The sequence below is a fragment of the Schistocerca gregaria genome, chromosome 8 (genome assembly GCF_023897955.1).
Source record: "Schistocerca gregaria isolate iqSchGreg1 chromosome 8, iqSchGreg1.2, whole genome shotgun sequence".
NCBI classification, from domain to species: domain Eukaryota; kingdom Metazoa; phylum Arthropoda; class Insecta; order Orthoptera; family Acrididae; genus Schistocerca; species Schistocerca gregaria.
The window spans coordinates 111,713,543-111,726,452 of NC_064927.1; the positions used below are offsets into that span (position 1 = coordinate 111,713,543).

The 12,910-nt window shown below is 35.3% G+C and overlaps 1 protein-coding gene across 1 annotated transcript in view; it reads left to right on the forward strand.

Annotated features, from left to right (window-relative positions):
• The window catches only part of LOC126284015 (cell division control protein 45 homolog), a 138,117-nt gene that overhangs the window by 92,996 nt on the left and 32,211 nt on the right, over positions 1 to 12,910 (forward strand). Inside the window, exons 9-11 of the mRNA XM_049982560.1 lie at positions 9,457 to 9,661; positions 11,235 to 11,290; positions 11,374 to 11,512. Of these exons, the coding sequence (XP_049838517.1) occupies positions 9,457 to 9,661; positions 11,235 to 11,290; positions 11,374 to 11,512 (400 nt within the window). The remainder of the gene's footprint in view (positions 1 to 9,456; positions 9,662 to 11,234; positions 11,291 to 11,373; positions 11,513 to 12,910) is intronic.

Below are 12,910 nucleotides of genomic sequence, written 5' to 3' on the forward strand. Positions count from 1 at the left end.
GGGAGTACATATTTGATATTTTGGACTTTAGTGTTAAATTTAAGATAGATTTCTTTCATCCTGGACTCAACAGACCCTACTCGACCACCTAACCTCTCAATTTTTGGATTGGTATGATTTAGTTGAGCTGAGTGTGTACTGATACAATCAAGTAACACTCCTATTGAATGACCAAATTCTGTGAACTGGCTATTAATTTCTTGTTTATGATTTTCAAGTAGCTCATTAATTTTTGCAAACTGATCTGTATTATTATTATTATTATTATTATTATTATTATTATTATTATTATTATTATTCATTTTTACAAACTGATACTTATTTATCATTATTCATTTTTAGTAACTGATCCTTATTGTCATTATTCATTTCAATTAACCGATCCTAATTATCCTTTCTCATTTTTATTAACAGTGCCGACATAGTACGTATGTCATTATTATAACCTCATTTTCATAATTCACAGACTCTATAGCTTTGTCAATAGACCTATCCTGTTCTTGTTTTGCAACACTACATGAATCTCCCATTTCTGTATTATCGCCCATTGTTTCAGATTTTTGTTCAATGACTGTTATTGTTAGTGATTGTGTAACCAAACGCTTCACTAATAAAGAAAATATTTCCAGTACTTAACTTCATTGTTGGACATCGACGTTGTTGATTGTTCACCTCACTTTTTATTTTTTATCCTTTTCTTCTTCTTGGTTGTGATCTCCTTTCCTGTTATTGTTGCTGTTTTGTAACTGTGATTCTTACTTGGCTAATTATACACATAAAATTTTGACAATATGTGCACTTTTAACCTGCAACAAGAATATAGTCCAACACAGTATTCACATTTAACTTTGAGAAAATCATAGCCGATGGCACCATATTCTGACCGGCACCACCCCCTTTTAACCCAACCCAATGTATGTTCATTAATTCTGAAGTCAGTCGAAATTTGAGCTGCAGGTCACAATTTCATGGCACTTGGCATGCTGAGATAATGACACACTGCAGAGAAACAGTAGAATTTAAAATATACAGTTTTTATAATCCTCATCTGTTATTGTTCTTTGTTGTTGAAAGCTGTAGACCCAATGAACTGCATTTTTTTTCTTTTTCTTTTCTTTTTTTTTTTTTTTTTTTTTTTTTTTTAAACTGGTCTAGCGGATGCTCGGCTTCATTTTCTCATATAATATGAACACTGGTCGATTTTCTGTTGTTGAATAGGTATATTTTTAGTCATTCCATTTCATAATACAAATTTATCATCAACCGCCATGTTAACAAAACTTACAAATTAGGGTCAATCCATTTAAAATCACCCAATATGAATAAAATTTGTTGCTCAACATTTTGATTTTCTTGATTTTGTTTTATCATGAGTTTCCTATAGGCAGGCATTCACAAAACACTGTTTTAAAAATTTTTATAAGTCGTAGTTTTTTTTTTTGGCAGCAATTTTTACAATGGCAGTTGGGCAAATTTTAGCGGAAATTGACGTTTGCGGAAAGTTTAATTGCCAAGTTATTTTAAAAGATATTAGAATAATTCAAAAACCAGTGTGCTCAGCATAAAATGAACTTCAGGCATATTTTTTAAATTTTTCTATCGTGCAAGAGAGTCACTCAAACTCTTTCTGTAAAGACTCTGAAAAAAATTGATCATTCTTCACTTTTTAAGGCCTTCAATTTTCATGAAGGAAGAGAGACTCGCTAATAATATGTTATCTCTGTGTTTTGTACTTACATAACTACCTGCAGTAAAAGTTGCAGTCCTGAGAATGCACTCCTGTTTTTATAGACCTTTTTAAAAAATAGCCAAAACCCTTCTAACGTCAATGTTCGCAGGTCACTATCTAAAAAGGGACTGATCATCAAAAACATCTGGGAAACAGAAAAGATACCAGAAGAATGGAAGTCAGCCCTAATACACACCCTCCACAAGAAAGGAGACAAAACAGACCCTAATAACTATAGAGGAATTTCGTTACTGCCAGCGGCATACAAAATTCTATCAAAAGCTCTGTTAAATCGCCTAGAACCTCAGATAGATCCACAGATCGGAGAATACCAAGTAGGGTTCAGGAAGGGAAGATCATGCAGTGAGCAGATCTGGTGTCTGAGAACATTATTAACAACGAGAAAGTTCAGAAACACCACAGTAACATTTGCTGATTCCATAGACAGAGAAACACTTTTTAATACACTAGAAGAAATTAAGGTAGACAATAAGACCAGAAAACTAATTCAGGAAACATTAACAGACCAGTACGTGGAAACAAAATCTTCAGACAGAAGCCCATTGATAACAAAGTACGGAAAGGTAACACAAGTAGAAAGTTTCAAATACCTGGGAGAGATTATACCGAAAACAGGACTGATTTCAACAGCCAATGAAGAAAGGGTTACAAAACTACAAAAAACGTGCAGACTTACATGGAACCATTACAATAAAAGAAATATTTCTGTCAATGCCAAATTAAGACATTACAAAACAGCAGTCTTACCTGAGGCCTTGTATGCCTCAGAAACAACAGTAATTGGAGGAAGAACTAAAATCAAGGAAATGGAAAAGCAAGAGAGGAAAATTCTGAGAAAGATCTATGGGCCAGTTCAGAGACGGGGGATCTGGATAAAGAGACCAACAAGGGAATTGTACAAACAGAGACAGAGACAATTACAGACAATATCAGAAAAAGAAGGGCAAAATTCTATTGGCACATTCATAGGATGAATGAAAATAGGCTGACCAAGAAGATTAACATAGTGGTGACGAATAAGGTGAAAACTAACTGGGTAAAGGAAACCATGGCAGACCTCAAAAATCTAAACATCTCCACAGAAGAAATATCAAACAGAGGAAAATACAGAGAAAAAAAATCAACAAACAGAAATTCAAATAAATACCAAAAGAGAAGAAATCAGGAAAGAAGTGGACAGAAGAGAGGAAGAAGAAACACAGTGAATTTATGAGAGGTTTTTGGGAAGAGAAAAGAAAGAGACAGAAAAAAGTGCCATGAATTTGAAATGTACCAATTTTTGTACCATATTGTCATTGTGAATATTGATTGTGTTTTAACACTCTCCTTAATCGGGAATTATTGATGATGATGATGATGATGATGATGATAAAAAGGGACTGAATGAAAAATGTGAAAATTTTACAGAATGTTCTTTGTTCTCATAAGAATATCTCACAAAAAAATTATGACTGAGACTCAACTACATTGAGAGTAATAGAGCAGCAAATTTCAGTAAAAATGCTACCCTTCTACATGCTCGTGCAGTGCCAAGTTAGCAAACGAGGGCTTGAAATTATTGCAGTTGACATCGGTCAAATGATGTTTAAATCATTACATACAATAAATGATCAAATATTTCTACTTTTAAATAACAATGGGCAGAGATAACAATTGGTAAGAGGTCTAATTCTTAAAATTAACAGTACATTTGTTGTACTACACTTGCATACAGTATACACATAACAATGTTTCTCCATGTATACAGATTTAAAACTTCAGTTGTAACTACTTGCCAGTTGCAATTTTCATTAGGGAGTTAAACAAACACGATATTTCATTTGCATAGTTTATCAGTTATGTTGTGTGTTCTACCAGACACTGTTCTGAGTTCCAGTGGAGTCAGCTTTCGTACTATTTTATTTGCAGGCACCCAAGCAGTGTCATTTTTGGAAAGTTGAAAGGCAGTTCTTGGACCAGAAGGGCAAAGAATTGCACTAAAACATCATTGTTATCTTCACTTTTCTCTTCAGTTTTTCCAAGCCACCACTTCTCATCATACATACAAACAACAAAATTGTTATTTGTAAAAGATGATACATTTGTAAAAAGTATTGAAGTTTCAAAAGTATTGAAGTTTCAAATATATACCTAATTCCAGTAATATTCTGTTGACAGTATTTGAACAAATCATGTGGAGTCAGGATCTGTTCTGTGTAAGGTCTTTGAAGGGAAGCTCTTGTAACTTCTCTTTTTGTTGTTCCGCCTATCCCATCGCAAGAATTCTTTCCGTGTGATGAGGCAAAGAAATTCCACTGTGTTGGTAAACCAAAATCATTTTTGTGTTGGCAGATATAAATGAAGTTTTTCTTATTTTTGTACTAGCTGCTTGCGCCATCACTAAAGTAGATTATCTTTTCAACATTACGTATGATATTCTCAATTTCTCTAATGATGTGATGTTGAAATGCATACACAGTCGTGGTATTATGTTCTACACACAAATTCTAATTACACAAATAATTTTGCAACACACATTGTCATTTTTTTAAAAGAAGATGACAAACGGATGCAGTGAAGCTTGTGCATTAGTCCAGTGAAAACTTTGAATTGCATCCTGTACTGTAAATGTATAGTTGGTTTCATTCAGGTTTTCTTTCGTTTCCTTAAAATATTGAGCTTGAGCTTTTGAGATAAAGTGATGGGAATTTAAAAGCACCAGCTTATCGACAAGAGACTGTAAAAATTCCTCACGGGGCATTAGCCGTGTAACAAGCTCCACTCTTATCAGTTTGTACCCATTGTTTGAAAACTACTTTATCAGGCAAGATGTCAAGTTCATTTTTTAAGATATCAAGTAGGGTACCTGGTCCAGGACATCCTGCACATATGTCAGGCATACATTTTTCATTATCAATATCACATACCATGAAAGCTATCAGGTCTTTATAATTTGCATTAGGCTTTGCTCCTTCCATCATAAGCTTTGTGTTTTGATGATGGTTGCAAACGCATACAGTATGAATTCCTGATGAACCCGGAAGAACCCACCACTTTATTCGTAGAACACAAAACATAAAGTGGCCAATTTTGTTATCTGGGTATTTTTGTTTATAGAGGCTGTAGAGCTCATTCAGCAAGAGAAGAATTAACCTTTTCTGCTTCTGCACCTTAACATTGTCAATCACCGTTGAAACACATTCCTTTTTACCAGGACACATGCGACTATTGTCATTATCCTCATAAAATTCTTTAACACTATTAATAACAACTTCTCTTATTTTGTTGGCACCTTGTCTCTTCGAAAGATGTAGTAAGATACCTTGATCCATAACTAGCTGCCTAGTTAACTTCACCATGTATTTAGATGCACCAAATTCCTCGATTATTTTTTTCTTTGACCATGATCTTGGCAAGAGGCTAATTATCTTAATATTGTCATCTTCACAGGAAACTTTGAATTTTTCTTTCATTTTGGTAATAAGTATATCATACTCACTTTGTACATTTTCTGTACTATTTTCATTCTGAGCATCTAAATCATTATGGAGAGATTCTTCCAATTTTCGCTTGACAGCACTTGTAATTTTATCAGCGTTTCTTTGTAAAGCTGATAGTCGCTGGTCTTTATTGAGCTTTGTTATTTTACGTAAAGGAGATGATTCCAAAGTTTCACAGATTGATTCTACTTGATGCAAAGGATCATCCTCAACCGATTGAAAGGGCCCAGGAAGAAATTCAGAATCATTCTCAACACTAATTGCCACTTTTTCAGCTGGTTTATTTACAAATATTCTTGATGTGCAAGTTGGGCATAGAGCTTGTCTAGGAATTAGGTTAATATCCACATTTTTTTTTTTTGTTTAGGTGTTCAACTAGTATTTTACGCAAACCAGTTTTAACTGGCTTTTTGTGAGTACCAAATGGGTCACAACACTTTTTACCAAAAATGTGGTTGTGTTTGTCTAAATATTTATCTTTGTGGTAATAACAAATATTAGGAATTTCTTTCAAAATTCTTAATTTTAGCAAACATTGTTCTTCAGCTGGCAAGTCACCCACTCTTATTACTTCTTGATGCACTTTCTTCTTGTAGTGTTCTTTATGGCACTGTTCATTCTTGATGCACTTTCTTCTTGTAGTGTTCTTTATGGCACTGTTCACTTATTAGTTTACCCACAAAACAACTCATTTCAATACTTGAAAAATCTACTATTCTTGAAAACAGTTGAAGATCTACACTTACAAAACTTATTCACTTGTTTATTGTCTTGTGTCCTGCAAAGAAAGTAATATGAAAAGTAACTCCAATGTAATTCACAAAGTGTCTGGTAGCACACACAACATAACTGATAAACTATGCAATGAAATATCGTGTTTGTTTAACTCCCTAATGAAAATTGCAACTGGCAAGTAGTTACAACTGAAGTTTTAAATCTTTATACATGGAGAAACATTATTATGTGTATACTGTATGCAAGTGTAGTACAACAAATGTACCGTTAATTTTAAGAATTAGAACTCTTACCAATTGTTATCTCTGCCCATTGTTATTTAAAAGTAGAAATATTTGATCATTTATTGTATGTAATGATTTAAACAACATTTGACCGATGTCAACTGTAATAATTTCAAGCCCTTGTTTGCTAACTTGGCACTGCACGAGCATATGGAGAGGTAGTGTTTTTACTGAAATTTGCCGCTCCTTTACTCTCACTGTAGTTGAGTCTGTCATAATTTTTTTTGAGAGATATTCCCATGAGAATAAAGAACATTCTGTAAAATTTTCACTTTTTTTCATTCGGTCCCTTTTTAGATATTGACCTGCGAAAATTGACGTTAGAAGGGTTTTGGCCATTTGTTAAAAGCTCTATAAAAAACAGGAATGCATTCTCAGGACTGCAACTTTTAATGCAGGTAGTTATGTAAGTACACAACACAGAGATAACATGTTATTAGTGAATCTCTCTTCCTTCATGATAATTGAAGGCCGTAAAAAGTGAAGAATGATCAATTTTTTCACAGTCTGTACAGAAAGAGTTTGACTGACTCTCTTGCATGATAGAAAAATTTAAAAAATTATGACTGAAATTCATTTCATGCTGAACACACTGGTTTTTGAATTATTCTGATATCTTTTAAAATAACATGGCAATTAAACTTTCCGCAAACGTCGATTTCCACTAAAATTTGCCCAACTGCCATTGTAGAAACGGCTGCCAGAAGAAGACTATGACTTATAAAAAATTTTAAAACAGTGTTTTGTGAATGTCTGTCTATAGGGAAGTCGTGATAAAAAGATCAAGAAAATCAAAAATGTTGAGCTACATCGCCTGGGTGATTTGAAATGGATTGCCCATTACATGCACCCCATACTCCCATACCCCACTGATACCGAACTACAACTGAGGTTTACCTATAACAACCTGTGGCAAAGAAAACACTGTTGTATATTGATCTGTTCATGCAAAATCATCTGTGAAGCAAACATTACAAAAACAAAGTACAAATAATTGTTTATCATTGTATACCTTTTCAAACTCCATAATGGTCATAGTAATTACACGAAGTGTTTATGTATGTTGACGTTTAACATTTTTATACCGCTGTATGATAGTCTCTGTTTTAATCCTTCAACTAGGGTATTGATCATTTCATATGCTTCAAGATCAGTTAGTACATTTATCTCACCATAACCAGTTTTATTATAGAGGTTTGCATCATGCATAGGCCGGCTGTTGTCGCTGCATCTGCTGGTTGTCACTATGCATAATTCTTGGACACCAATACTTTGTGTATACTGCCTGTACTGTGCGACTGACTGAACTGGTGTGTTTTTTTTTTTTTTTGTTTTTTTCTATGTTTAATAGCTTCAAGTATTGTTGCTAGACATGATTATTGTAATGGTGCCAAGTCTGGGACTATCCCTACCTGTATGTCGCAGAGCCAGGACAGAAACACCATGTGTGTGTCATCTATAATGCCTAACAGAGTGTTCGGGGTGTTTCGTTTTGAGTTTTCTGTTGAGTTCCCATTCGGTTCGGTAAACAAGAAGGATCAGTGAATGTTTCTTGTGTGGAACTATGCAAAAACAGAATTGTATGTGGATGTTGGATTGAATTCATACGAAAATTTCCTGGATCTGTGTCACACAAATGAAAGCCCAGAGAACCACTGTTTTAACTAAAAATAAATTAGGTAAGATGGGGGGGGGGGGGGGGGCGCTCTCGGGAAGAAGTGCGAGAAAATCTAAGTGCTGTTTGGCACTTCAGACTGGTGTGTCAAGAGCATCTGTTCAAATGGCTGTGCACAGACTGAAATTGAAACCATAAAATATTGACAGTAGCGCATCAACTGAGAAACTCTGATATTGTTGCTCAACATCGTTATTGCATCTGGCTGTTACAATCTGCGCGCAGTGGGGAAGTTGGTCTTGAGACAATTTTTTTCCCAACAATCTGATGAAGTGTGACTGCATTTAAATTCTCAGAACAATCGACATTGGAGCTCTGAAAATGCTCATGAATTACAACATTCTCTGCATGATCCGAAAATAGGAGTGTGGTGTGCAACTAGTGCAAGACAAATTATTGGACCAATCTGTTTCCACTAAACAATACATTCCGACAGGTATGTGAGCAATATACTGCATCCTTCTTTTTGGGAACTAGCACACAACGAAAAGATGTACTGTTGTTTCATGCAGGACGATGCAAGACCACACATCGCCAATGTTTCTATGACAGCAATATGAAGTGTTTTTGATGATAGGCAAGTTGACTGGCCTCATTCTCCAGTTGAGATTTTTATCTATGGAGAATGTTCAAGGCCAAGGTGTGTGCAAACAGTCCCCACATGCTCAAAGAGTTGGAAGACAGGAATCGGCTAGTCATTTCTCAGATTTTGTCAGCTGAAATTTGTTGAGTGTTTGCTAATGTTTTCAGGAGATGTCAGACTGCTCTTACCACAGAGGGACATCATTTTCAGCACCTACTGTAAATAAAGGTAGCGTAAGTTAATTAGGTGGCAATGTTGTTTACACTTGACTTGGGAAGCGCACACGCAGCTGACTACCGGCAGTTTAGTGTCCGGCACAGGAGCAGCCAGCAGATGTGGTAACGGCAACCGGTGGCCGTGCCGCTCGACCCGCAATTTTCATAGAACCTATAAAAGTCGCACACACACACACACACACACACACACACACACACACACACACACACAAATTTTTATCATTGATCCTCAGTGTTGTTATCCTCTGTGATGATGCTAGTCAATTATTGTCTAAAGATAACATCAGCATTATTGTGCTTTTCGTTTGTAAATATGAAGTTGTTCTACCAAGCAGTGGCAGAAGGAACCAGGTAACAGCTCTAATTTAATTATAAATGGACCAAAGACTTTAGAGGCAATTGCATAAATATTTCAGATAAGAAAGAAATAATGCACAATTCTTACTCAATATGGTGTCCAATTGAAGGGATCTGTAGTAAATATTGTTATTAAAACCCAAGGGAGCTACAGCATTTGAAGAGTTTGGCTGTTGGTACAGGTGTTTTAGTTGAAAAATTTCAATTGCTTTCATGCTAAAAGTTACTTACCTTTTGACACCATGCTTCTCTGTCTTGATTGTAGTCAAAACAAAATGTTACTTGCACATGTGAGCTAAGTTGTACCAGTTGTATTTATTGCGTTAGGAAAATAATAGTGACCGATTTCTCTTTCAGATTACCTTTAGCTCAAAGTCGACAAAAATTCAGTTCAATGGATTTGGACCTTCGTCAAGAATTCCATTCAAAGATGGAGAAGATGGGTGAGAAATATGAAATGGATGGCATAGTTTATGCGTCATTTACATTGCAGCACGGCTTCCGTGGCAGATACTGTGCAGCTGATGTTGTTTATGCTATGTTGGCATTGTTGGAGCATACGGTATGTTTTCATTTGGTATTTAATTATGTCATTAAACAGGCACAAATAATGCACTTATTGCTACTTCATCAGAGAGACAGAGAATTGTAGATTAATTGTGAAATATTTTTTGTGAATATTGTAGAAGATTTTAATGTAACCTTCTTCATTTTGCATTGCTGCAATCTGAAAGATGCCTACATGGTAAGTGCTATGTTAGTTTCTGTTAGTTTATTTCTACATACTTGATATAAAGCTGTGCTGGATGTTAGTGATTTGTGTTTCATTCTGGTGACCCAGTTGACTTATTCTAGTATTCATTAATAAAAATCCTATACATGAGTGAATTTATTAGTTGATGTAATAATGCATGGAACATTCTGGTTGAGAATAACAGGTTATTTAGGAATAAAGAGATGTCTCACAGGAAGGCGGAAACGTTGCGTTGTTGACAGATACACAAACAAAAGATACAGAACTTTGTTTTACTAACTTTAGGAATGAAATTCCGTTCTCAAGCTGTAGGACACACACACACACACACACACACACACACACACACACACACACACACACACACACACACATATTTGGCGGGAGGGGAGGGGGGGGGGAGTGATGTGGTGATACCAGTCAGTTATGTGGTATCATTTCTTCAATGTCAATGTGTGGTGCAGATAAACTGACTGTGCGAGATGGTGCTGGTTAGCTCACTGAACCCACACTTGGGAGGACAGTGGTTCAAATCGGCATTGTGCTAACGAGGAACTTCGCATGATTTCTCATAAGTTGCTGAAGGCAAATGCTGCTTTGAAAGGGCATGGCCAATTTCCTTCCTTCTCAGTACCCAGTCCGAGCTTGTGCTCCTTATCAAATGGGACTATAAACTCTTATCTTCCTTTTCAATAATTGTTTACTAGTTGATACCCATTTCTATTCCCTTCCATTTTACTGCTTCTTGTCTGTCTCTTGATGCCACTTGCAGTATGTTTCTATGCTTGACATAGTTGATGAAAAGTAGATAATATTTCTTCCCACAATGTTGCCTTCACAGTTAGAAAAATCGGTCTATTGCTTCATACAAGCTCCCATATTATGTTTTTGTACAGTTTATTTTGCACCCATCATCCACGTTACAAATTTTTAGCCTTATAACAGTTTTGTTCTATGTGTTCGTGTAGGACTTCTTCTTCTTCTTCTTCATATTATTGTATTAATTGCTATTTTATGAACATACTGTGCTTCCATAAAACTTCCTTTTTTTACATTTGGTTCTTACTCCAGTTTTGCAGTCCTACAAATAAATATGTGTTTAAAAATTAGTTCTCTAAATTTACCTAAGAGCATCTAAAGAGAAAAATGTCATGTTTCTCCCAAGAATACTTGCATAAACTCCCTGAGCTTTCTGTTGTATGAACTATATTGTTACAGCCATGACAGCACACCTGTAAATTTCATCAATTTGTTTCAAGATATAACATTTGCAAATGTTCCAAGGGATAAAGAAATTCTTCTTTACACACTCCAAAATTATTTTAATGCCTAGCTTGTAATTCACAGACACTGAATTAATGATCTGATTTTTTTTTTGCAGGGAAAGGATCGGTTGCCTGCTGACTGCTTCATGGATGCATTAGATTGCCTCTCAAGGTTTGATTTCAGTGCTTTGAAAACATATTATTTTTGTAATTTGATTTTCTTAACCTGAAATATTTTGTTTGTCCAATTCACAGAAACAAGAGAGATGTACTGGAGGATGGAATAGAGAAGGCAAAAAAGTTATTAATGTGTATTTTCAGGCATGTTCAATCTATGCTTGAAATGCGATTGGTAATATCAGCAGGTCCATTTCTGTACATGGTTCTTCAAGAGGTAAGGTGGTTTCTCATATTGATAGTAAGTTCGAGTTAATCTTCCTATTGGTTTTATTATTTTTATTATTAGAATTCTAAGCTATAATTGCCCATTCTTAATTGCTTTGTGGCACATAATAAGCCAATTAAAGAAAACGTCAAATACTGCAAAGGCTTTGTAATAAGAACAATATTACAATAAGGTACATCCAAGATTTATTAATCTATAGCTTGTGGAACAGGAAGCTCCTGCCTCAGAAACTTATAAAATGTGAGAAATTGGCACAAGGACAAAACCGTGTTTTGATTATGTTTGTGTAGGAATGGTGTATATATGTAATTGCTCCACCCAACAAATTCAGAAGAATAGTGAAGTACTAAAAGTCAGTAATAGACAGACATGGTTGTCATACAGTCAAACAAATATCATCATTGTCTTATTATAGAATAGCTTCTAGTGAGCTAAACCTAAGTGCTTGCTGAGAGAAAATGGTTAGTAAAATATCCAAAGATTGATTAACATTTCGATGCAAATAAAAGCTAAGTCCACAAGTAGCTAAATAGATAGAGAACATACAAAATTACATGTACTTAGATAATGACAGATCACCTTCTTGGTAGGGTGGCTCTTGAAATTCATTGTTGTGTTGAAGTTAGTGGGTCCCCCCCCCCCCCCCCCCCCTCTCCTCTTTTTCAGTTGGCACCAATCCCAATACAGTTGACAGAAATATTTACAAATATAGTGAAACAAAACTCCTAACTTTCAGAATCACAGATTCCTCCTTTAAAAGAGTAAGAGGAATAGTCTGGGAGGTCTGTTTCTATGATTCAAGTGTGCTTCTGTTGCCTGGAAATTGTGCACTCTGATGGTATATAATGCCCAAGGCATAAGTCTTTGTGATTTTAAATTTCTAAATGAGATTTTACATTTTATACAATGTGTTTAATGTTTCACCACACATTATTTTCTCTCATGCTCCAGTACTTTTGTTGCAAGTAAGGTAATTCTGAGTTCCCATCAATGAGAATACAGACTTCGATGATCTATTCCCAATTCTATTATCAGTTCTATCTAGTGTGTGTTAGATATGCTGAAGCGAAGATGATTTGACTGTTCATATGAGATACCACATCCAACCACAATTTAATGTAAAAATGTGCAGTGAAACAAAGGAAAGTCACTGTGTTTAATTTTCTAACCTTCCTGCCCGATTAAGGGATCTGACATTTCACACTCCGATCTGCAGAACTTCAGTTTTGTTTCTCCTGATAACAATGTCTTCCTAAATAGTCACTGCCAGGGGATCCGAATGGGGGACTTTTTACCTCTGGAATATCTTAACAAAGAGGATGCCATCATCATTTAACCATGCAGTAGAGGTTCATGCCAACGGGAAAAATTATGGCTGTAATTTCG